The 24,614-nt window shown below is 33.9% G+C and overlaps 1 protein-coding gene across 4 annotated transcripts in view; it reads right to left on the reverse strand.

Annotated features, from left to right (window-relative positions):
• Window positions 1–24,614, reverse strand: part of LOC136038136 (MAP kinase-activating death domain protein-like) — a 219,319-nt gene that overhangs the window by 55,443 nt on the left and 139,262 nt on the right. For all 4 annotated transcript variants that reach the window (XM_065721193.1, XM_065721174.1, XM_065721183.1 and 1 more), the window contains 5 exons: window positions 13,156–13,690; window positions 11,708–12,096; window positions 7,798–7,995; window positions 4,049–4,270; window positions 1,884–2,146 (listed from right to left, as the gene is read on the reverse strand). In XM_065721193.1, the coding sequence (XP_065577265.1) occupies window positions 1,884–2,146; window positions 4,049–4,270; window positions 7,798–7,995; window positions 11,708–12,096; window positions 13,156–13,690 (1,607 nt within the window). The remainder of the gene's footprint in view (window positions 1–1,883; window positions 2,147–4,048; window positions 4,271–7,797; window positions 7,996–11,707; window positions 12,097–13,155; window positions 13,691–24,614) is intronic.

Below are 24,614 nucleotides of genomic sequence, written 5' to 3' on the forward strand. Positions count from 1 at the left end.
AGAATATGACTTTTATTCTAATTCCAAACACATAAGTTTAATGTTACCATCAAACATTAAGAGGCTGAGAAAATTTGCCTGATTATAGAAAAAGGAAGAAAACCACCCCCAAAACTTATGTGATCTTAATGAAACTCAAACCACTATAATCACAGTCTCAGAGAACTATGTTCAAGGACACGGGCATAAAATTTTCCTGGGGGGTGTTTCAGACGCCAAAATAGCAGAGGGTGGGTGACAGGGAATATATTTCAGGGTATTTTTTCGTAGGAATAACATTATTTTTAAAAACTTTTAGGAACTCTCTTAGGAACTTTTAGGAAACTCTCAAATAAAAAAAAAACAATTAAATTGCCTGTAAAATGAAACAAATATAGTAAATTTTAAACGACAAATAATCCTGGCAAAGGGATCAATTTATTTAATTAATATTATATTTAATTATTATGCATTTAATCTTAAAATAAAATCAGACTCAAACCAAAATTAAAGAAAGATTTGTTGCTTCCGTAAATTATAAAAGATGTAAACTTGTCTTAATACAATTTCCTACGCTTTAGAATAGTTTACAGAAAGAGTAGAGAAACTAAAAAATTATCTTGCCTGCATAGATACCACGTTTTGATTTTATGCCGACCATGTAAAATGTACCTCTTTTATAACAGAACAATTCTCTCCCTCGAACTTAAATCCCTTATATATTTCTTTTTCTTTTTATTAGCATATTCAACTGAATAAAATGAACAGGTTCAAGAAAGTTTTCGTCACAGGAGAATCTTATCAAATAGTTTGTGATAAAAAACTGGAAGTAAAAAGTGACTTGGGCCAATATCGATCAAAACTAAAAATAGAATTCTCATGACAACTGTTACACCTACAGTATGGGCTTTTTATGCTGATTCTAAATATATAAAATCCTTTCCGTTTATTGTTATCCACTCAAAACTAAAAATCTGAGAAAATTGGCCTGATTTAAAAAAAGGGGAAACATCCCCCAAAAAGCCAGTGATCTTAATCAAAATCCCGTTATTAGATTAATAAAAGAGAATCGTAAAATTCAGAGAACCTTATCGTAGAGGTTTCAAGCTTCAACCTTTAAAATGTAGAGTTTTGTATTGTTTTTTAGAATAAACATTGTCGGTGCATGTTTATTGGTTTTTGTATTTTTTTCCCAGTGGTGATTGCATGAAACCGAAGGTCCAAGATAATTGGGAGGGAGCTCACTGAACTTAAATTTAAAGCTCTTTTTTAAGTGACCATACTGGTTGGGCCAGGGGGAAGTTTCCTTTTCTGCCATTTTAGGGCACCAAACTACGACTTAACTCCACAAAAATACAAATTTGCAATTAATTTAAAATTCTGAGAAGCAAATTGATTTAAAAGCATCAATAACTATATTTTAGTCCCAAAAGAAGTACTGATCATTGAATAGTCTAATGTAAAAGAACTTGCCTAATGTAATGAAATTAGGCTACGTTTGGTTATTTGTAATTGTGTATCAGCTATAATGAGGGGGAGTCGTTGTTTAGGAGGGGATAGGGTAGATTCCTAAGAAATTACATTTTATGGACAAACTACTTACTGTTCATGAGGCTTCAGATAAATGTTGAAAGAGGTAGGGGGAGTAGGAATTATTAAATTGGCAAAGGCAAGGCAGGCCATCAGCCCCACCAGGAAATTTCTTTGGGGTGGCAAATACTGCTAGGAACTTAGTTTTCAGCAATTTTAAATGGTAATGTTTTTCTCTCTGCCACCCTAAATTGGTAATGCTCCTTACTTTTAATTGAAAAGACTTGTTTGCTTTTATTTAATAACGTTATTAATTGACACTGAATAATCAGAAAGAAAATGTGGGGTAGGAATAAAGCAAACAAATAATCTACCTTTCCATCATCTCAGCCGGTCCTTGATCCAATCCTATGATATCCCGTTCCTGAGCAACGGCATCAAAAAATGCATCTTCCCAAAATGAAGACTGATCCCATATTGTCAATCGCTCTTTTCCTAATAGTCCCTCGTACACATATTTTCTTATTTGGTCTGGACTTGGGGTCCCAGCGGAACTCAAAAGGCTTGACGTTCTTCTTGAGGGCTGGAGGGAAACACCCAGACTGGAACGTGGACTCCACTCACCAGGCTTGAGACCCTAATAAAATTTTCCTGTTATAGATGAGAAATATCCCCCATAACATACTCATCCCTCAAGTCTTTCCTCATAGCATTTTTAGTTCAAAAAATATAGCTAGCTGGTAATTGATAGAACTTTATTTACCAATTGACTTAAAACAAATTCGAACAAGAATTTGCTAGTTTATTGAAATCTAAGCAAATATGCCACTTTATTCTCAAGCATTTTGATAAAAAAATTTTTTTTTAGTACATTGCTCTGGGGGTCAGATAATTCAACCATGAAGCATTGAGACAAAATGTCAAATTGAATGTCAACCTTTGGTGCTGGGGGTGTTGGTTGCAATAGTTCCCTTAATAATATGAAACATGTTTAAATTCCTACAAGTTTTAATCAAGTTTAATCTAGTCAAGCTTAATTTCCAGTTTAATTATTATCAGTTATTTATTTGTTAATGTTTAGTGAGGATTAATTTATAATTCCACCTCCCCCCCCTAACTGAATAGTATACTATGTTATTAAAGTAATTGACATTCAAGGAAATTAATAAAGTAATATCAAATGGGTCCCACACTCAAGAAAAAGCAGCACCACATTAGGTGTTCCTTTTCTTTATTTTGTGGCCCCTCAACAAGAGTACATCTAGAGGCAAGAAAATATCATTAATAGAATTTTAGTTTTTTGTTTTAAATCTATAATAGACCGAAATGAACTAAATCCTTATTTGAAAAACTACTCATTTTTTAAATTTAATTAATGTTAGTTTTCAATATTGTGTTCACGGTTATCTAGAATATTAGGGAGACTGCAACAAACTGTACTCTTTGTACATGGAGACACTTTATAAAAGAAAAGAGAAGCTCTGATCTGAAACAGAAGTAAACAACACATTCGCAAGAATGAAGACATTTTCTTAATGGGAGCAACGAAATCCCATTGGGCTTAGAGAAAATGAACTAGAGTACGCAAAAGAAATTTGCCCAAGCAGAGAATTAATCTTTGTTCCGTTTCTTGAAAGAGTTAATTTTCTCTATAAAGAAACATAAAAGAATGTTACGAGGACTCAAAGAGCATTTTTTTTTAGAATACACCACCCGCATTATTAATCACAGCCTAAAGTTGTTTCAGTAGTTTGGCATTGTGTTGTCAATTGCCAAGAAGATTTACCAAAGGAGGGTTCAGTTTGAAGAATAACCTAAGAATAACATCTATTTGAAATAGTTGTTTTGGGTATTTCACTAGTTTAATTCTTTTTTCTAGCTTCTTCTTCAGGCACCATCGGAGGAAAATGTTGGATCTTCAGTAAGTGACTTTTTCTGATAAGACACGTTTTGAAATAGAAAGAAATTACTTAACTGATATTCGACATTTAGAAAAAACTGCTTTGGATTTTCCACATTTTTTCCCCGGCTTTTTGGCTAAGGGGAGTTAATTTGAAAAATATCTTAAGAATAAGTTATTTAGAAAAATTTAAGAATAAGTTTTAGCTGTTTTGGCATAGCTCACAAATTTAATATTTTTCTAGGTTTTTTTTCAGGCCCCATTGGAGAAAATATTGGATCTCCAGTAAGTAACTTGTGCTGATAAAAGAAGTTTTGAAATAGCAAGAAACTACTTATCTGAGATTGAAAATTTATAAATAATTGAATTTCAGGTAAGTATGTTCTAATATTAAAAAAAACCGTCTTGGTTATTTCACATTTTTTTTTTTTTTTTTTTTGAGGCAACAATAAGGGAAAAAGTTAAGCCTAAGATAAATTATTTTTGTTTATTTCAAAATAATTTTTGATGTTGCTTAATTAAAATACAAAGAATAGGACCAAAACCACTAACTTTCGGCTCCTCTTAATCCATTGTCAGTCATTACTAGCTCACCATCTTTTTTTACTTGTCTTTTACTAATTATGTCCGTGTTCTTACCATTCTATCAATTTCACTATCTGATGCAGTTACTCTTGCGGCAATTGGCTGGCTTCGAAGCAAGTTAGGATTTGTGACAATGCGACCATTGTCGTCAGAAGGAGGGTGCAGAACATAAGTATCCTGACTACTAGGTAGGAAACTATCAGGAGTAGTGGGTTTTGAGTCACTGGGACTGGCTATTGCTTTTAAGTTATCTCGGCTGCTGTATGGGCTGGACCCCTAAAAAAATAAAAAATAAAAAAATCATTTTTATATATTAGCAGCTAGGCATTTTTATCGAAAGTACAAAATAGTTTCGCATGTTGTAATAAAAGTATATCATGGAAGAGGAGCATCTCAGGAGATATATTTTTGATTCAAAAAGCTCCTTTAGCCATAATATGTCTCAAAACTTGGAGTTAAGATAATTAACTAATCTGATCCAGCTAGGCTACGGTTTTATAAGGTCTCTCTCTCTCTCTCTCTCTCTCTCTGGGTGTCTCTTTTTCTTTTTCACTCTCTCTCCCTCTTTCACAACAGTGACTGCCAATCAAAGGGTGGTCCGTTCACATTTCTCAAGCGGCTTACAGATTACAAATCCACCTGCGAGTACAGGTAGTAAGCAAAAACAATATTATTTTTTTCTCTTATTTTTAATTATTTTTACCCGGGTTAAACTTATGATTCTTGTTGGGATTTTAACATTAATTTTTCTTAAAGCATAGATTTAGCTATTTTTTAGCTTGTGCTACTCATTTATCAATAAAGTATTATCCTATCCTAAAATTATCAGAAGGCTTATATACTAGACAGGGTTATGTTTGTTTATTTTTACTATCAAATTCACAACAATAGGTGACTCTAAGTATCGTACATATCGCTATTCTTTTACCTCATTCTAAAATGAGATTGTTAATGTCTGTTAAATTTTGTTTTAAATGAGCTGACAGAAAAACCTTTAGGGAAAACATCAACAAGATCGTTAAAATCGAGGCAGACCGTCGAAAGAATTTGTGTTTCCTGTTAAGGTCTTGGCGTGTCAAGTTATCAAAGATAACTAGGCTAAACCTAAGAAAACTAATGAATTTCTTGTCCGTCGAATAGTTTGAGGAGGAGGGTGCATTACAAAAGAGCTCTAAGAAAGGAAGCAAGGACATTGTTATGTTATATGATGACGGGTCTGACGTTAGTAATGAACTAGTTTGGGATGGCTCACATTCCAATAATGAACAAGGCTTCCTCCCTTTTTATTTTTAAAACAAATTATAATAAAATCAGATGTGGCATATCCCCGGAGAAAAAGTTTAATATTCTTGGTGAAAAAGTTCTCCCCAGGATTTTATCATTAGCTTTTGAAGGTAATACATTCAAAAGAGGCATTCTGGTGAAACCCCCCTTTTAAACCCTTTTTTTTAGGATTTTTGACCCATACTTATCTTCTGACTTTTGCAAACATGCATATAATTTTCAGATAATCATACATCAGTACATATAGTGAGTCTAATTTCACTCCTTAGATCCTAACTACATTCTTACCTTTAATAATCTTCCTTCTATTCAACTACCATTTCACCGTTGATCGAGAGAGGGGTTTTAACTATTTTAGTTTTTGTTTTAATATTTGTTTTCTTACGTTGTCGTTTGAACTTTATCTATTTTTTTTTCTTCTCCCTGCATTGAGGGTTGCTGAGAAGAGGCCTTGGCCGAAATTTTATATTTTTCTCTTTTTTACTTTCTGCGATTAACCTTGTTTCCCTTCTGTGCCGTAGATTCTTTGTTTTGCTATTCTGAGCCAGTGTATTCTTAGAAAGTATTTTGTAAGGATAATTCAAAAAGTTTCGAACAGAAATATATTTTTCTGGTTATTTCTCAGTAAAAGTAAGTGATAATAAAATAATTATTCTTTAGCAATCCTGATTGGCTACTACAAATCCCAGTTTTAAAATTGATTTCAATGGAGATTCTTTTACAATTAGCAAAAGCTATATATATTAGGTCAGTTGAATCCTTCAAACTTCTCAAATAAAAACCAACAAAAAAAAAAAGAAAATGTATTTTACATTTTGCACCATAGAGTCCACAATTCAATAAATTATCTTTGGTTTTTATCATTCGACACAGCAAAGATTTCTTTTCCCTTTCTTGTAACAAGAGGCCAGAAATGGAATCAAAATGAAACGCTTGAAATTAAAAGTACTAACTACCCACTGATACCCACAGATTTTCGTTGGAGGAATTTTACAACTACCCATCAATAGTGTGTAGTTGGAATGAAAAATCGATGAAAAATAGAAAAAAAACCCACGAGATTAGGCCGATAAAAAAAAAAAAAAAAAAAAAAAAAAATAGAAAATAGAGGATATTGCAAACTGTCAAGTACCTAATTAAAAAGAATCAAATGAAAGAACTAAAATGATGAAAACACCAGTTTAAAAACCTAAGGTCTATAGTTAATTAGAATCACGAACCACATCTTGAAGAAACAAAGCCAAACTTTTTCAACCCAAAAATTGCATCCAAACCAATTATTTCAAACTTTCTTAAACCACAACCCAAAATGGATGAAAAAAGCAGCAATGTCCAAATACTTTCTGTGATTCGTTTGCTGCGGATACTTTGAATAAATTTTATTTTTAATTTCAAGATGCCACACGCAGCCCATAATTGCTTATAGTGACTTATATAAGTTTGTTTTTATCGCACAAAACGTTATTTGTCTTTAATAAGCACTGAAGATGGACTATGAATACTAGTCGAAATATCGGCAGCTTTCTGTTATCATGTTGGCAAAATTCTGTTGGTTCCTTGTTTAATTTTTGCTCGTTAGTTTTGACGGTCTTTTCTTCCTAGAAATAATGTTATTAAAGTAATATCTTCTAATGAAGGCAATCTGCAAAGGGCATTATATAACAATCTAACAATATAACAATCAAACAATATGCACATTCAGCTATGTTTTTCTTCTTAGCTCATTTTAAAAAGAGTCGTCTAGATATCAATTTAATCGTACTTTGTGCATGTAAAATCGTTCTTAAGGTTGTCTATTTCTAAGAAAACGTAAACCATAATGTGTACCGTGAGACATATCACATGTGCTATTTCACAAGTGTGACCCATCAGCTGCACTTGCATTTTACAGATCGAGATATTTTTTCATTAAATGCTATACTGTTTAATTATTTTGAAACCTGAATAATATACCTTGTGCATTTTTTCAATTGCAGATTCAGTTCCAGATGGAAGAATTTGTTCCAGAATGTTTTTTTTTCATAAATATTGATCTTTAGTATTTACCCATGTTAAGAGACACGGAAAAAAACCATCTCTTAACCCGTACAGACAGACTTTTTTTGCCAGTAAAATAATGCCCTGTAACTTCTTCCGAGTCAAGAAAACAATTAGTCTGATTTAATTTTACTATAATGATGGTTTGAATACAGCAACATTTACAACGTAAACTAAATTAAAAATTTATAGATAATTTGAAAAGAATTCTTAGTTTTTATTATTGTATGAAGAATAAACTATTTTTCAGAAATAGTATTATCATGGTATCTAGATTTAAACAAAGATACAAACTATCAAGCGTTGTAAATGATTTCAGCGTATATTATGAGCCATTGGCTGATTTTGAATCTGTAGCAAATTACACATTTCGTTTTTTTTCAATATTATATTATATCCGAGACGGTTGTGAAGTAAACAACCTTCTTCTCCTCGATTCTTTTTTCAAATTTGTAAGAATTAGATATGGTTGTTATTTTTACCTGGGAGACAGTCCTGGGTGTCAAATCAGACTTCAAATCTGCCGGATCTTTGCTCCAATAATGTGTATGAGCAACTTCAAGTAGTTGAAAAGTAGACGCTATTCCCCCAGGAGTGTGATTATTATAACTGACTTCTAATCCAGCAGCACAGCCTTGTATCAGCTTTAGCATTCCCTTCCAAACCGAACGACTGACACACTAATGAAAAATAGATTTATTTATCTATGATCAACATTGAAATCTATTTAAAGATAGATTAATTATTTTACTTCATTTTCAAGGACGCCCAGTATATCTTTTTTCTTTTCGCGACAAAAATGGAAGGGCACAAAAAGAGGGTAAATACTTATAAAAAATACAGCGAAAACACTTAAAAATAAATATAATGTATTTCGAATCCACATCCCAAATTCTTAAAAAAAATATATTTTATGAAAATTGGCCAATTATAAAACAAAAATGGAAAGGGACAAATAGATAAACCACAAATGAAAATGGAAATGGATGAAAAAAAATGTGGGCACTATTTTAAAAGAAAACGGGGAAAACAAAAAATAAATGTAAAAGATTTCGAATTCGGAACTACTCTCAAAGCAAATAAAAAATAATCACAGAAAAATGACAAACTAATATGGAAACAGATATGGATAGGAAATAAACAAGAGCTAACTTTTGTGTGAAAAAAAACGATGAAAATGATACAAATAAACACAAAATATTTCAAATCTAAAATTTTTATTTTCTTTTTCCTTTCTATTTGAAGTTATGTTAGAGAAAAAATGTAATTTCTTTCTTCATTTTATTTATTAATAAAGGGGACCTAACGAGCTGCCTCTCTTTCTTCGTTGTGTAAAATTTATTTATAGTGTTTTTGCATAATAAAATAAAATCTTCAAAGCAAAAAAAAGATAAAAATAAAATGAAAACTTTTCTCACAAGTAACAAACAAATAAAAATGTAACAGAAATTAACTTATAGACCCATATCTTTTCAATTTAGAAGTGCAGCAAAACTTGGTTTTGCACTCTATCTAGGATAGTGCAGTCTATCCATTACTTATTATGATATTTTATAATTGTAATAATAAGAAAATAATAATATTTACTAACCAAGGCAAAAATAAATGACAGCAGTGTAGCAATTTTCTGAGAATCGAAGAAAAATTTTTTGCCCCCCCCCCTCCCCAAGAGCCCAAGATTGGAGTTCTTCTTAACATCTCTCTCCCAAAGAAGACTTTTCGTGAAAGGTTGAACCTAATCCATAAGCCAAAAATCATCAATAGTTCTTGCGTATTTGTATCTCGCTTTACCCCTCTCCCACCCCCACCAAAACAATACTGAAAGTTTCAACTCAATCCTCAAGCCACAAGAGAAAACAAGGTGGACTCAAAAGGACTAATCATAAAATTAATCACATTTTAACAGAATATACTAACAATATAGTCAGGAATAGTCACTGGGCTTCAGGCTCCAAGCACCTGTTTTATAGTATTTCAAAACTGTTTTTAATGCGGATTAAGAGGGGAATTGTCGATAGCATGAATTGTATTTGATAAGACAATTTGTAGATTTACTACATTTCGAATAAATTTTATAATCAATTAGTAATACCAGATCAACTTTAGAATGCTAAAAATGCCACACTTATTTAGAATTTTCGCGCAAAATTGAAGATGTTGGGGCATAGCTTATTGGAAAGTGTTCGAAAGTTACTAAAAAAAAAAACTTCTTATTTAAAAACAAACTGAAAGCATCAACTTATTAACAATATATAAATAACATGAGTAAACGATACGATGAATTATTATGATACAAAACATATAAACAATTTAAAAATATAAATGAATAATAAAAATATAAAATTCAAAACTTAAAACATAAAAGAAGCCTAACTAAGTTCTCACTTTTTCTACATTCGGTTTTACAAATAAATTCTTCAAATCATATGGCACCTAATTTAATTCTTCCTGGATCATTCCTAACGCTGTAATACTTTTGGAAAGTGTTGAGCAGTCGATTCATAATTTTCTCGAAGTTCTGCTATGACCTGACGAGGGTCTTCAAACTTGTTCTCAGCGCAAGTACCTTTTTAACCTCAGGTTCAAAACCTTTATTTACCAAGCCTAAAAACTAGTCTTTGCGTATCGTGTTTGACAAAAAATTGTCACCATAAGTCTTAAGAAGAATTCTGTTTAGTTAAGCTGCAGACTACTTAAAACAAAATAGTACAATAAAAGTACCCCACAAAGAATTTTATTTGGCACAACGAGAGACATTTCCAGAATCAATAAAAGAAAAGCTTCTTTGTACAATATTAAACAAACATGCACTGAAATTAAAGACTGAATACAGTATTTCTTTACACTTCCCTTGCCATTTCATATTTCATGTACGGAGTACTGCAGGCGCCATATTTTGAGAAACAGCGAAACTTTTTCAACGTCCTTAAACAGTCTGAGGCTTATAATATTTTGTTCCTTTTTTCCTAATAATTATAAATATGAATACTAATGTTGATTTTGATTCTCATGCATAAATATCATAATAAAAGAAGAAAAAATGATAAATTACGAAAACATTTAGAAAAATCATACATTTTGGGGACTAAGATAATGAGGAAATAGATTAGTTGTTTGTTTGTGGTTGTAGCTGTTTGTGGTACAAATAAAAACATCAAATTTGTGTACAGAACATCATTAACAAGCTTGCGCAGTAAGTCTGAAATGCCAATTAGAGTGTTCATCACATGATATAAAAAGAACGCATAATTTTACCAAAAATAAACACATTCAAAATCGAAAAAAAAATGAAGAGGGAAAGATAAAGAAAAGCAGATCATAAGGAAGGTAAAGTAGAAAAAAAGCTTTTTTTTCATAGTCCTTCGTTTCCTCGTATTGTATAGCTGTCTTAAGAAGTATTAAGTGACAAGCAGGTTGTATTGTCCTGATGGAAAACTTTTCTAATAAAAATACAAATTAAGCAAAAAACCACTAAAATAGTAATATCAGTGAAAAAATTGTAGTATTTGTCATTAATTTAATAATATATTTATACCTAAATGGACAATATTTTTAAGATCAGTGAGTACTCTATCAAATTAACCTTTTTATGGCTAACTTTCTGAGAACTTGTCAGTACTCCATAAATATTTTCATTTATTCACAAGGTCCACAATGTAATACATATTTGAAAGAATTAAAGCAGATTATTGAAGTAAAATTGAAACATTATAAGAACCTAACAAATATTAAGTAAGAATAAAAACGTAAAAAGAATAGAAACGGGGGACACGGAGTACTTACAGAAAAAATACAACTTCTTTGATTGTTTGATTTTCCGTGCCACAAACAATGGAATTTACCAAACATAGAAATTAAAACGTTGTTTTAAAATCCCGTCTTAAATCAAACTATCATAAATGTTACGTCTTATGTTAGATTAAAACTGAAACAGCATTTATATTAAATTTGGCATCTTAAAATAAATTAAGATACAATTTCAAAATGGAAATGTAATACAGATTTGAAGTAAAATTGAAACATAATAAGAACCTAACAGATATTAAGTAAGAATCAAAACGTAAAAAGAACAGAGAAGTGGGACACGGAGTACTAAGAGAAAAAAATACTTATTTCGATTGTTCTATTTTCTGTGCTACAAAAAATGAGATTTAGGAGACATAGAAATTAAAACCTTGTTTTAAAACCCCATATTAAATCAAACATATAATAAACGATACGTTAGATTAAAACTGAAACAACATTTATGTTAAATTTTACATCTTACAATACATTAAGATACAATTTTGAAATGGAAAAATAAAATGTCTTAATTATGATGCAATAGACACATTTTTCAAAGTTATGATTAATCTTGATTATTAATATAGCTAATATTAAGTTAGGACTCACAATATCACCAACCAAATCGTCTGGTCCAACTTTTTGCTCCAGCCCTCTATTTATTCTGCTTGCCACCAAAGCTCGTAGATTTTCGTCTTCTAAAAGCTTCTTCACCCTAGTATACCTGAGCCATCCAACCCCTTCACCATCCAGTACCTGATTAATGACTTCCTTAATAAACGTTTGATTTTCTAAGCTTATCATCTGTTTTTGGTCAGTTATAGGTTCCTCCTCCCTGTTGGTCACTGGTTTGTGAATGGGTGTATGACGGATTAAAGGAGAGCGTTCAACGAGGCTCCTCCTAGCAGGAAACGGACCTGGTCTTATAATACTTTCCCGCTGTGTATTTGTGGGTGAAGGTAAGTCTCGAGAGTCCGCTCGCTTCACGTTCTTTACACCTAAAAACATCATCAGTATTAAATGAGACCTAGAAATACTATCGGCTAACATATTAAAGCTCCACATTGAAACGATGGCTAATTCGTTATCGCATATGAGAAACGTGTCTTAGCGTTCGAAAACATATAGTTCAAGAGTCCTGAACATACAGTCCTAAGAGAAGGTTACCTACTTAGAATTTCATGGGCAAATCGGTCAGCCATTAATAATCGTAATTATGAAACATAGGAGATGAATGTACTTTGGCCACGTACTTCTTTTGACGGGATCGTCTCCTGAATATAGTGTATGAGGGGCACTCCGAGAGGAGAGGAAAAAAAGTTAACAAGGACACTCCTTATGACGGCAGAATGAAAAGGACCTGAGAAGTGCAAAAGTGTCTCTTCAACCACGATGGGGTTAAAGTCTCGGTCATAGCTCAGCACCGAGACTTTTGGACAGGTTTCGGTGATCCCAAATACTCCATTCTACTTCTGGAAGATAAGTTCTCAGCGCCTTGAAAATAGTCAAAATTTCTACAGGGATTTTAAAAGAAAGTTTCAAGACATTGAGATCTTAATATGACCAGAGGGGGGTGGGGGCAATTTTTGCTCACATGCTGACTTGGATGAACTAGAACACAATGGAACACAAAAATAGATCCTACATTAAATTATTTAGTGTGGTAAAAATATTTTTATAGTGGTGTTAAAAGATAAACTTTATGACTAAATATAGTTCTCAGAAAAAGGTCCGTAGGGTCCGAAGTGCTACTAATTAGTTGGACTTTTTATAGATACATTCACAGAGGTTCAAGAGTAGAAAAAAAGGTAGACTTGACATCCCTGCATAAAAATATTTTTGATCGTGAAGATTTCAAACAGTTCACCGCTCCTATTTACCAAATAAAAGAAACAAAGGAGCATTTTGAATGACACTGTTTTTGGTGAAAATTTTTCTAATAAGCGTTTTCCTTCGGTCGGTGACAACCCTGCTTTTAATGTGAGACCAAATATTTTGCCTCTTCCCAAATTTTACCATGCGTACGATAAAAAGAGTGAAAAAATAGCATATCTTACCTAAGAGATCTCCAAAGACGCTAGTTGTTTGGGTGGCAAGTTCATTCAACTCCGTTCCAACATTAGAAAAAAATTCTTTCCCAGCAAGAGCAATTGCCTCAGGACGAGGACTTTTAGGTAGTTCTACTTTAACTTTTTCATCCACATTTTCAGAACTTTGGATCCTGGAAATATTTAAAGGAGACGGTATCTTCACATAATTTTCTTCAATTTTCCTTAAATTGGTGGTTTGATCAACAAGAAAAGGATTAGTTGGAGGAAAATCAGGAAGGAAGGGATTTGTGGGGACAGGAGGTGCAGACTTTGGTAGTTGATCATTGCAAGAAGGCACAGTATCAGTTTCAATCCTTAAATTTTTCCGCTGTTCTAGCAAAACTACAGTGTTGTTCGAGTTGCTGCTAGAAGTTAAGGAGCTTGCTGAACCAACGGAGCCTAAAGACCCGATAGACAACGATCCAATTGATCCAAAAGAGCCAAGAGACTTCACAGCTTGAGTACGGCTAGCAACTGCAGCATCTTTAGCAGAGCTTAGTGCCTAAAATAGACGTTATTACAAACAGAGTAAATATTATACAAGAAACAAATGATAATTTATTTTGACTCATGGTGAGACCAATAAAGGATGTATAATATAAACAAATAATTGAAAAATAGTCAAATTAAAAATAAATAAAGTAAAAGAGGTCTTATAAAGTAATTACCTTATTCAAAAGTAAGCCTTAAAAAACTACCATGTGTTGAAATCGGCTGTAAAGCAATACTACTACTTTCACAGTCTTCGTTAGAAATTTATGATTAGTGGTCATTAGCTGGGAAACAGCATAAATTTTCAAAAAAAATTTCAGATATGAAAATCATAGAGCAAGAAGATAAAGTCATCAAAACTTTCCAAATTAAAAGTGATTTTCCTTGAATTTTTTGGTTACTATATAAAAACAAACAAAAATGTTCCGGAACTAAGAAAATATTTCTAAAAATTATCTCCAAATTTTCTATATGGTTTATATCATATGGTTTGAAAATTTTCCTCTCACATGCACGACTAGTCCTTGATTACGCATGTCGTATTAGGTATTCTGGCATCTCCAAAGAAATATAAGATAACAGAGACAATCATCAAAGATGTCTAAGAGTTATTTTCAATGAAAGTAATGTACCTTATATCTCCCCTCTTCGGGGAGCTAATTCTGAAATCTTTAAGGAAAAGAGAGTAGAAAGTTTCTTTCATTTCGCCAACACTGCCCTCCACAGGCCCCCAGAAAACTACCTTTTGCCCACGCAGTTCTTCCCCTCATTTCTTTGATCTTATCTCCCTGGTTCGACTTCAACAAAAATCCTCATTTTTGTCCCAGTTGAACGTTCAAACAGTTCGTGGTAACAAACTGTAAGTAAGGAACGACCCAGCTGACTGGCTCAATAAACCAACATTCTAAAAAACGGAATGTTGATACCAATAGATACATCAAAACAATTGGATTTTTATGCTGACTTTAAATATATAAGTTTCATCAAGTTTAGTACTACTTGTCAAAAGTTACGTTTTGAGTATATTTAACTCAGAATATTTGCCTTATTTTTGAAAAAGGGGAAACCACCCCATAGAAGTAATAGAATCTTAATGAAATGAAACCATCAAATTCAGCGTATCAGAGAACTCTGCTGTAGAAGTTTCAAGCTACTATCTACAAAATTGTGGAATTTTGTAATTTTTGCCAAAAGAAAGATCATAGATGCGTGTTTATTTGGTATTTTTTGTTGTTGTTTTCTTTCCCAGGGATGATCTTATCGACTCATTTGTCCAGAATATGGTAAGAGGGCTCATTTGAATAGAGATTAAAAGTTCTAGTTCCCTTTCTAAGCGACGAAAAAAATCGGAGGGCAACTAAACACCCTCCCACACTCATTTTTCTTTTTTCTCAAACTCACCCAAACCAAATATTGATATAGCCATTTTGTTCAACATAGTCGAAAAATCTAATAAATATATCTTTGAGGATGACTTAGTCCCTCACAGCAGCCGGGGGAAGGGTTGCAAGTTGTGTACTTTGCCTATAGTTTACATATAGTATTGGTTATAGGGAAATATACAGACTTTTTCAGGGGGATTTAAAACTTAAAACATTAAAACTTAAAAGGAACTGAAATTATTACGTATATGAAGGAGTTCACCCCCTCATCAACGCCACCCTCTTAACGCTAAACTCTTTTTAGTACTTTCAAAAGAGCTATTTATTCTAACTAAACCCTTTGTGACTCAGGGGTCATTCTTAAAAACTGGAACGAATTTTGAACTTGCGCGTAAAGAGCGAGGCATTGACAAGGGGGCAAACCCCTCATATACGTAATAATTACTGTTCATTTGAAGTTTTAATGTTACTCCTTACTTTCAGTTGAAGAAAAGGCTTTTCTTATTTAGTCCAATGAAAGATCTATATCTTTTGGCCTATATCGTTGAAATGTTTATTAAGTTAAATAGAGTTATTATTATTAGTTATAATGTCGAAATAGTTAAATATTATAAGTTAATCTACTCACAATTCAAAAGCGTACTTTTATTATTTTTTCAGTTTATTTCCTTTCATCTCCGCGAAATTCTATTTTTTTTGGATATTCTGATAACCTTCTCCACATTCTATATTTTTTTTCTGACTAGCCCTATTGAATCTTTTTTCTGTGTTTATCAAACAGTTCGTGGTAACAAAATGTTGTAAGGAGCGACCCTGCTCAATAGTAAACGAAACTTTAAAAAAAGGAATTTTGATACTAATAGATACATCAAAAGAATCTGATTTTTATGCTGATTTTAAATATGTAAGTTTCATCAAATTTTGTATTACTCATCAAAAGTTACGAGCCTGAGAAAATTTGTCTTATTTTGCAAAATAGGGGAAACACCCCTTAAAAGACATAGGATCTTAACGAAAATCACACCATCGCATTCAGCGTATCAGAGAACCATACCATAGAGGTTTCAAGCTTCTAACTACAAAAATGTGGAGCTTAGTATTTTTTTTGCCAGAAGACCGATCACGGGTGCGTGTTTATTTGTTTGTTTGTTTTTTTCCCAGGGGTGATCGTATCAACCAAGTTGTCCTGGAATGTCACGAGAGGGCTCATTCTAACGGAAGTTAAAAGTTCTAGTGACCTTTTTAAGTGACCAAGAAATTGGAGGGCACCTAGGCCCCCTCCCACGCTCATTTTCCCCCTAAGTCAACGAATCAAAATTTTGAGATAGCCATTTTGTTTACCATAGTCAAAAACATAGTTAATATGTCTTTGGAGACAACTTACCCCTCCAAAGTCCCCGTAGAGGAGCTGCAAGTTACAAACTTTGATCAGTGTTTGCATACAGTAATGGTTATTTGGAAATGTACAGCCGTTTTCAGGTTTTTTTTTGGTTGGGGGGTTGAGGGTTTGAGGGGAGGGAGCTACGTGGGAGGATCTTCCTTTGAAGGAATTTGTCATGGGGGAAGAGAAATTCCTTGAAGGGGGCGCAGTATTTTCTAGCATTATTTAAAAAAAACAATGAAAAAATAAATATGAAAAAGCTTTTTCAACTGAAAGTAAGGACCAGCAATAAAACTTAAAACGAGCAGAGATTATTACGCATATGGGGGGCGGGAGGTTCATCTCCTCCTAAATACCTCGCTCTTTATGCTAAAGTATTTTTAGTGATTTCAACTATTTTTTCTAGGTCTTTGTGATTCATGGGTCGTTCTTAAAGAATTAAAACAAAAAAGCCTTAGTGTAAAGAGCAAGGTATTAACTAGGCGGCAAATCCCCTCATATACATAATAAAAATATAGGAGTATAGAAGTTCCTTACGTAAGTTAATTCGTATGTTATGTATATTTATTACTAATAAGAACATTCATTAAAAATTAAAAGTTCTAGTTGCCTTTTTATGTAACCAAAAAATTGGAGGACAGCTAGGCCTCCTCCCCACCCCTTTTTCTCAAAATCGCCTGATTAAAACTAAAAGAAAGCCATTTAGCAAAAAAAAAATTCATACGCAAATTTTGTTTTAATTATTCATTTGCGGAGAACCAAAATCAAACATGCATTAATTCATAAACGTTCAGAAATTAAATAAAAAACAAGTTTTTTTTAACTGAAATTAAGGACCGACATTAAAACTTAAAACGAACAGAAATAACTCCGTGTATGAAAGGGGCTGTTCCCTCCTCAACTCCCCGCTCTTCACACTAAAGTTGCTTACCGTTTTATATAGTAGAATTGAGAGAAAGAGTCAAACTTTAGCGTAAAGAGCGGGGCGTTAAGAAGAAAATAGCCCCCTTTATACACGGAGTAATTTCTGTTCGTTTTAAGTTTTAATGTCACTCATTACTTTCAGTTAAAAAACTAGTTTTTTTTATTAATTTCTGAACGTTTAATATATGCATGTTTGATTTTGGCTCTCCGCTCATAAATTATTAAAATGAATTGTGTATATTATTACTTTTTTTTTTTGCTAAATGACTTTCCCTTAGTTTTGATTAGACAATTTTGAGAAAAAAGGGGTGGGGAGGAGGCTAGTAACCCTCCAATCTTTCGGTTACTTAAAAAGGCAACTAGTATAACGAGCGTTTTTGTTAGTAAAAAATATACATAACTTAAGAATTAACATAAACAAACTTGTCGCATATTTTTATTATGTAAATGAGGGGGTTTGTCCCCTCGTTAATACCTCCCTCTTTACACTAAAGCTTTGTTTTGTGAGGAGGAATTAGCGACAGTACTGAAATGATTCAAAAATAATAAGGCTCCAGGTTCTGATAGTAGGGTCTCTTAAATATAGTGGCTCTGAGGATAGAAATATGTGATTACAGATTATGAATATGATTTTTGAAACAGGGGAAGTCCCGAACGATTCTAGGAAAATCTCAATTAAAGCACTGTTTAAGACAGGTAATAACAGTTAGTGTGGTAATTATCGAGGCATTACTCTGGTCTTTTTAGATAGCAAATTGCTTAGTAATTTGATACTTTTTAGACTGAGAAATGCTGTAGGCAAAGTTTTAAGAGAAGAACAGTGCGGTTTTAGAAAAGGTAGAGGATGTGTCGACCAAATTTTCACTCTTAGGGTAATAAATGAGAAGTGCCTGACTTGTCAAACCCCTTTGGTCCTTAGCCTTATAGACTATGAGCAAGCGTTCGACTTTGTTGATAGAAGAGTTTTATCAAAGGTCTTATCCTTGAAAGGTATACCAGATAAATACACTAAAGTGTTTAGTGCTATATACAAGAATAACACTGCTGTGGTTAAGGCAGGAAATGAGATTAGCAGCTAGTTTTGTATTAAATCAGGAATTAAGCAGGGCTGTGTTCTACCCCCTTTTATATGGATCATTTTGATGGGCTTTGTCTTAAGCAGCACAGGAAAGGCAATGAGAGACCACAAAATCAAATTGGGAGGAAAAAGTCTCCAGGACTTAGCTTATAAAGATGATTTAAGCATCCTTGATGAAGGTGTGAGCAAAATGAATGAACTTTTAAAGGTTTTGCGAGTTCAGGATGCTAGAATAGGTTTGAAAACTAATATAACGAAAACCACTTCACTAAGGCTAGGAATTAATGAAGATGAAAAGGTGATATTGAATAACGAAAATATTGATCAGGTAGACAGCTTCACTTGCCTTGATAATATCAAACAGTTCGTGGTAACAAACTGTAGTAAGGAGCGATCCGGCTCAATAGTAACCAAAACTCTAAAAAATTGAATTTTGATATCAATAGCTACATCAAAAGAATCGCATTTTAATGTTGATTTTAAATATATAAGTTTCATCAAGTTTAGTCTTAGCCATCAAAAGTTACGAATCAAAAGTTACGAAAAGTTAGCCATCAAAAATTTGCCTTATTTAGGAAAATAGGGGGAAACACCCCCTAAAAGTCGTAGGATCTTAACGAAAATGACACCATCAGATTCAGCGTCTCAGAGAACCCTACTGTAGAAGTTTCAAGCTCCTATCTACAAAAATGTGGAATTTTGTATTTTTTGCCAGAAGACAAATCACGGGTGCGTGTTTATTTGTTTGTTTTTTTTTTGTTTTTTTTTGTTTTTTTTTCCCCAGGGGTCATCGTATCGACCAAGTGGTCCTAGAATGTCGCAAGAGGGCTCATTCTAACGGAAATGAAAAGTTCTAGTGCCTTTTTTAAGTGACCAAAAAATTGGAGGGCATCTAGGCCCCCTCCCACGCTCATTTTTTCCTAAAGTCAACGATCAAAATTTTGAGATAGCCATTTTGTTCAGCCTAGTCAAAAACCATAAAAACTATTTCTTTGGGATGACTTACTCCCCCACAGTCCCTGGGGGAGGGGCTACAAGTTACAAAATTTGACCAGTGCTTACATATAGTAATAGTTATTGGGAAGTGTGTAGGCGTTTTCAGTAGGATTTTTTGGTTGGGGGGAGGGGTTGAGAATAGGGGGATAGGCTGGGGGAGCTTTCCATCGAGGAATTTGTCATGGTAGAAGAAAATTTCCATGAAGGGAGCGCAGGATTTACTAGCATTATTAAAAAAAAAACAATGAAAAAAGAAATATGAAAAAGTTTTTTTCAGCTGGAAGTAAAGAGCAGCATTAAAACTTAAAACGAACGGAAATTATTACCCATATGAGGAGCTCACCTCCTCCTAATACCCCGATCTTTACGCTAAAGTATTTTTAGTAATTTCAACTATTTATTTTACGGCTTTGGTGATTCAGGGGTCATTCTTAATGAATTGGGACAAAATCTAAGCTTTAGTGTAAAGAGCGAGGTACTGACGAGGGGGCGAACCCCCTCATATATGTAATAAAAACATGAGAATACAAAACTTCTTTACGTAAGCTAATTTATAAATTACGTATATCTTTTACTAAAAAAAAGATTCGTAAAAAATTAAAAGTTCTAGTTGCCTTTATCTTAATTAACCAAAAAATCGGAGGGCAACTAGGCTTCCTCCCAAGCTCTTTTTTCTCAAAATCACTCAATCAAAATTATGAGAAAGTCATTTAGCAAAAAAAAAAAAAAAAAATATGCAAATTTCGTTTTAATTATTCCTCTGCGGAGAGCCAAAATCAAAACATGCATTGATTGAAAAACGTTCAGAAATTAAATAAAAAAAAAAACAAGTTTTTTTAACTGAAAGTAAGAAGCAAAATTAAAACTTAAAACGAACAGAAATTACTTCGTATATGAAAGGGGCTGCTTCCTCACCAACATCCCGCTCTTTACGCTAAAGTTTTTTACTGTTTTAAAAAGAAGAGTTGAGAGAAAGAGTCAAACTTTAGCGTCAAGAGCGGGATGTTGGTGAGGAAGCAGCCCCTTTCATATACGAAGTAATTTCTGTTCGTTTTAAGTTTTAATTTTGCTCCTTACTTTCAGTTAAAAAAGACGGTGGGAGCAGTGAATATTTTAAAAGTAAAAGGGCCAAGGCTCAGGGTGTTTTTTCACAGTTAAAAATTTAGTGTTTGGAAGAATCGGAAGACAATTCTGCAAACCAAGATTAGAATATCAGAAGCTATAGTGATGACAGTGGTCAAATACGGCTTTGAAGCATGGGCACTCCGAAAAGCGGTTGAAGATTTGCTAGATATTTTCCACAGAAATTGCCAACAGATTGTTCTGGGTGCCCGGCTGACTGATCGTATTTCAAACAGTAGGCATTCATGAATTTCGTTCAATCCCGCTTTTTGGGGCTATAATGAAAGAAAGGTAAAAATAGATAGGGCACGATGTGCGGCTGAAGGATGACCAATTGCCAAAGATTGTTCTATTTGGCCAACTGTCTAGGGCTAAACGGAAATCCGGTCCTCCTCATCTTGAGAGGATGTGGGAGGGTGAGAGGGTGGGAGGACGTCATAAAGAAAGATTTAAAAGAAATGGGAACTTTCTGGGAGGATGTAAAAAGGGAGGGTTTGAACAGATTGGAATGAAGGAGGAGTTGTCTGTAGCTGTGTTGACCTCAGGCTGCTTGGTACTGCGATGAGTTGTTAGTAGTAGTAGCAGTAGTAGTAGATGTAACTTTGATTTGATTTATAAAAATTCTTGTCATAACCCGTTACAATTTTTCAGCAGCAATCTGCGTATACTTGTTATGAGTTATAATCTCATAAAAAATCTGCTTTTGTTATAATCGTTATTACTATGATAAATATAAGAGCAAGTTTCCAAATTTAGTTAAATTCAAGGGTGGGGAGTGCCTTCTCCATGCCACCATAAATGGCAGATCACTGTGTAATGTCAAAACCAGTTTTCAATCCATACTCGCCTTGATAGGACGGGGGAAGTAAAACCTTAATTGAAAACTTCGCTTGGTTACACAGCTAGGCGCTCTTATGATCACCAAGTGCCCCGCTACTGCTAAAGAAAGAAATTTACATAAATATTCCAAGTATTTTTGAAATACCTGAAAATGCGATTACGTAATTTAACTTTAAAATTCGTATAACATAAAAAGTATTTATCATCTTTCCCAAATAGACTTTACAGTTGAATAAAGATATATATTATAGGGCGTTTTTTACTCGTTTTTGAATTTTCTCTTACGAAAGGGACTAGAAAGGGTTGAATCAAGAGTACAATTTTAAGGATCCGGTTAAGGGTTTTCGACCATGGACTTTTCATTGGTACACCGTTTATCTTTCCAATCCTTTCTACGCCAAAAACGATATGAAAGGCTCATGATGCCATATACCAGCTTATGAAGGTGCTTTCAAGAAAGATTTGTATTAAGCATTAGCTGTTAGGGTGGCGCTTTGCACCACCCCAACACCTAGTTGGTGGGGGGGCTTTGCACCCCCAAAGCCCCCCCCCCCCGCACGCGTATGTCGTTACGTGCCATATTAGTTGCCCGCCATTGTAGTTGTGTCCCTGTGTCCCACCTGTGAATATAACACCCCCCAAGCCCGCCCCCCCGCGCGCGTACGTCGTTACGCGCCATATTAGTTGCCCGCCATTGTAGTTGTGTCCCTGTGTCCGACCTGTGAATATATATATATATATATATATATATATATATATATATATATATATATATATATATATATATATATATATATATATATATATATATATATATATATATATATATATATATATATATATATATATATATATATATATATATATGTTTTTAACTATGTAAAACTTACGAATATACAACATTCTTCGCTGTCCCATTGTCTGTGCATATAAATAGATTGTCAGGTTTACCGACTCTTGAACATGCAACATATAATTGTCCATGGGAAAACAATCCGTATTCAGATCTATATCTCATGATTCTAATGATTGCCATTGAGCTTTGTTGATGGTGATTGCTAATCGACCATTCCCTGTGTCACCGTCGTCATTTATATATCCCCCTGTGCCCCTTGGCGTCCCCGTTGTAGTTGTGTTCCTGTGTCCCGGTCGTCATTTATATTCCCTGTGTCCCGGTCGTCATTTGTGTCACAGTGTCCCAGTCTGTAATTTCTCTTTGAGTGTCCCGGTCGTCATTTATATTCCTTGTGTCCCGGTGTCCCGGTCGTCATTTGTGTCCCGGTGTCCCCGTCTGTATATACATTTGTTTTTGAATTGGTCTTTTTTTTAGTTTTTAGTTTTTTACCTTTTTTTTAGTTTTTTTTAGTTATACCCTCATGATTCTAATGATTGCCCTTGAGCTTTGTTGATGGTGATTGCTAATCGAACATTCCCTGTGTCCCCGTCGTCCTTTATATATCCCCCTGTGCCCCCGGCGTCCCCGTTGTAGTTGTGTCCCTGTGTCCCAGTCGTCATTTATATTCCCTGTGTCCCGGTCGTCATTTGTGTCCCGGTGTCCCGGTCTGTATATACATTCATTTTTGAATTGGTATATGATGAAATAAATTTTTGTGTTTTTCCCCCTTTTTTTCTTTTTCTTTTTAGTTTTTTTGTAGTTTTTACCTTTTTAGTTTTTTTATTTTAATTTTTTTACTTTTGTTTTTCTCCTTTATTTTTCAGTTTTTTCCTTTTTTATTTTTTTTTCTTTTTTAGTTTTTTTAGTTTTTTAGCTTTTTTAGTTTTTTTATTAGTTTTTAGTTTGTTTTTTTTATTTTTAGTATTTTTGTAGTTTTTACCTTTTTTTAGTTTTTTTAGTTTTTTTTTTTACTTATGTCCGGGTCGTCATTTATATTCCCTGTGTCCCGGTCGTCATTTGTGTCCCGGTGCTTTAATGATGGTGATTGCTGATCGAACATTCCTTGTGTCCCGGTCGCTTTCTCTTTGAGTGTCCGGGTCGCCATTTATATTCCCTATGTCCCGGTCGTCATTTGTGTCCCGATGTCCCGGTCTGTAATTTCGTCAGTCAACAAATATGACGTCAGTCGACACACAAACATGACGTCACTCGACACACACACACACAGACAACTTATTTTTATATATATAGATCTAGATGTGAGTATTAACTTTCAAATAAACTCTTTGACAGATTTCAAATATATTTTGGTAGCCCGCTATAGCTGGAAAAATAAATAAAATAAATAAAAAATCAGTCTTGCCAGCCCAAAAAATTAATATCGTAAGTAACTTTTACTGTTCATATTACCACGGACAACAGTTCTTATTCCAAAATCAAAGTTAAACTATTCGATTATTCTTAGTTTGCTTTTTTCCCATAAAACTATTGCCTGAGTGAAAATGAGTTGTCACTAATCTTGCAAATATGCATAGATCTTACATTTCAGACAGTGTTCTAGCAGTAGGTTTTATTACAACTACGTAACCTGTCTCCTATAGCCTCACAGGGACATCTGATTACATAGCATAGTGCTCCGTCAGCACCCACACATCTGTTCACCTGTGAGTTGGAGCATAAAGTGACAATAAAACGCTGAATAATCCGACATTTTGTTACAAATACCTAAAACAAACTTAGTCTAACTCGTCTTTTAGATAACGAAAAAACAGATGAAAAATAGCTGAGATGAAATAGATGACAGAACTAATAAAGTCGTAGGATGACATCATTTAAAAAAATATTACTTGCCATCATCCGTTGTTCTGGGTACCATATATATATATGTATATATATATATATACAACTACAATGGCGCGTAACTAATATGGCGCGTAACGACTTACGTGCGCGGGGGGGCTTGGGTGGGGCGCAAAGCACCCCCACAAACTAGGTGTTGGGGTGGCGCAAAGCGCCACCCCAACAGCACTAGGGAATATAAATGACGACCGGGACACTCAAAGAGAAAGCGACCGGGACCCAAGGAATGTTCGATTAGCAATCACCATCAACAAAGAACCGGGACGCAAATGACGACCGGGACACAGGGAATAAAAATGACGACCAGGACACTCAAAGAAAAATTAAAGACCGGGACACCGGAACACAAATGACGACCGGGACAAAAACGAGGACCGGGACACCGCGACACAGGGAATATAAATGACGACCGCGACACTCAAAGAGAAATTACAGACCGGGACACCGGGACACAAA

This window comes from Artemia franciscana, chromosome 2 (genome assembly GCF_032884065.1).
Source record: "Artemia franciscana chromosome 2, ASM3288406v1, whole genome shotgun sequence".
In the NCBI taxonomy this organism is placed as follows: domain Eukaryota; kingdom Metazoa; phylum Arthropoda; class Branchiopoda; order Anostraca; family Artemiidae; genus Artemia; species Artemia franciscana.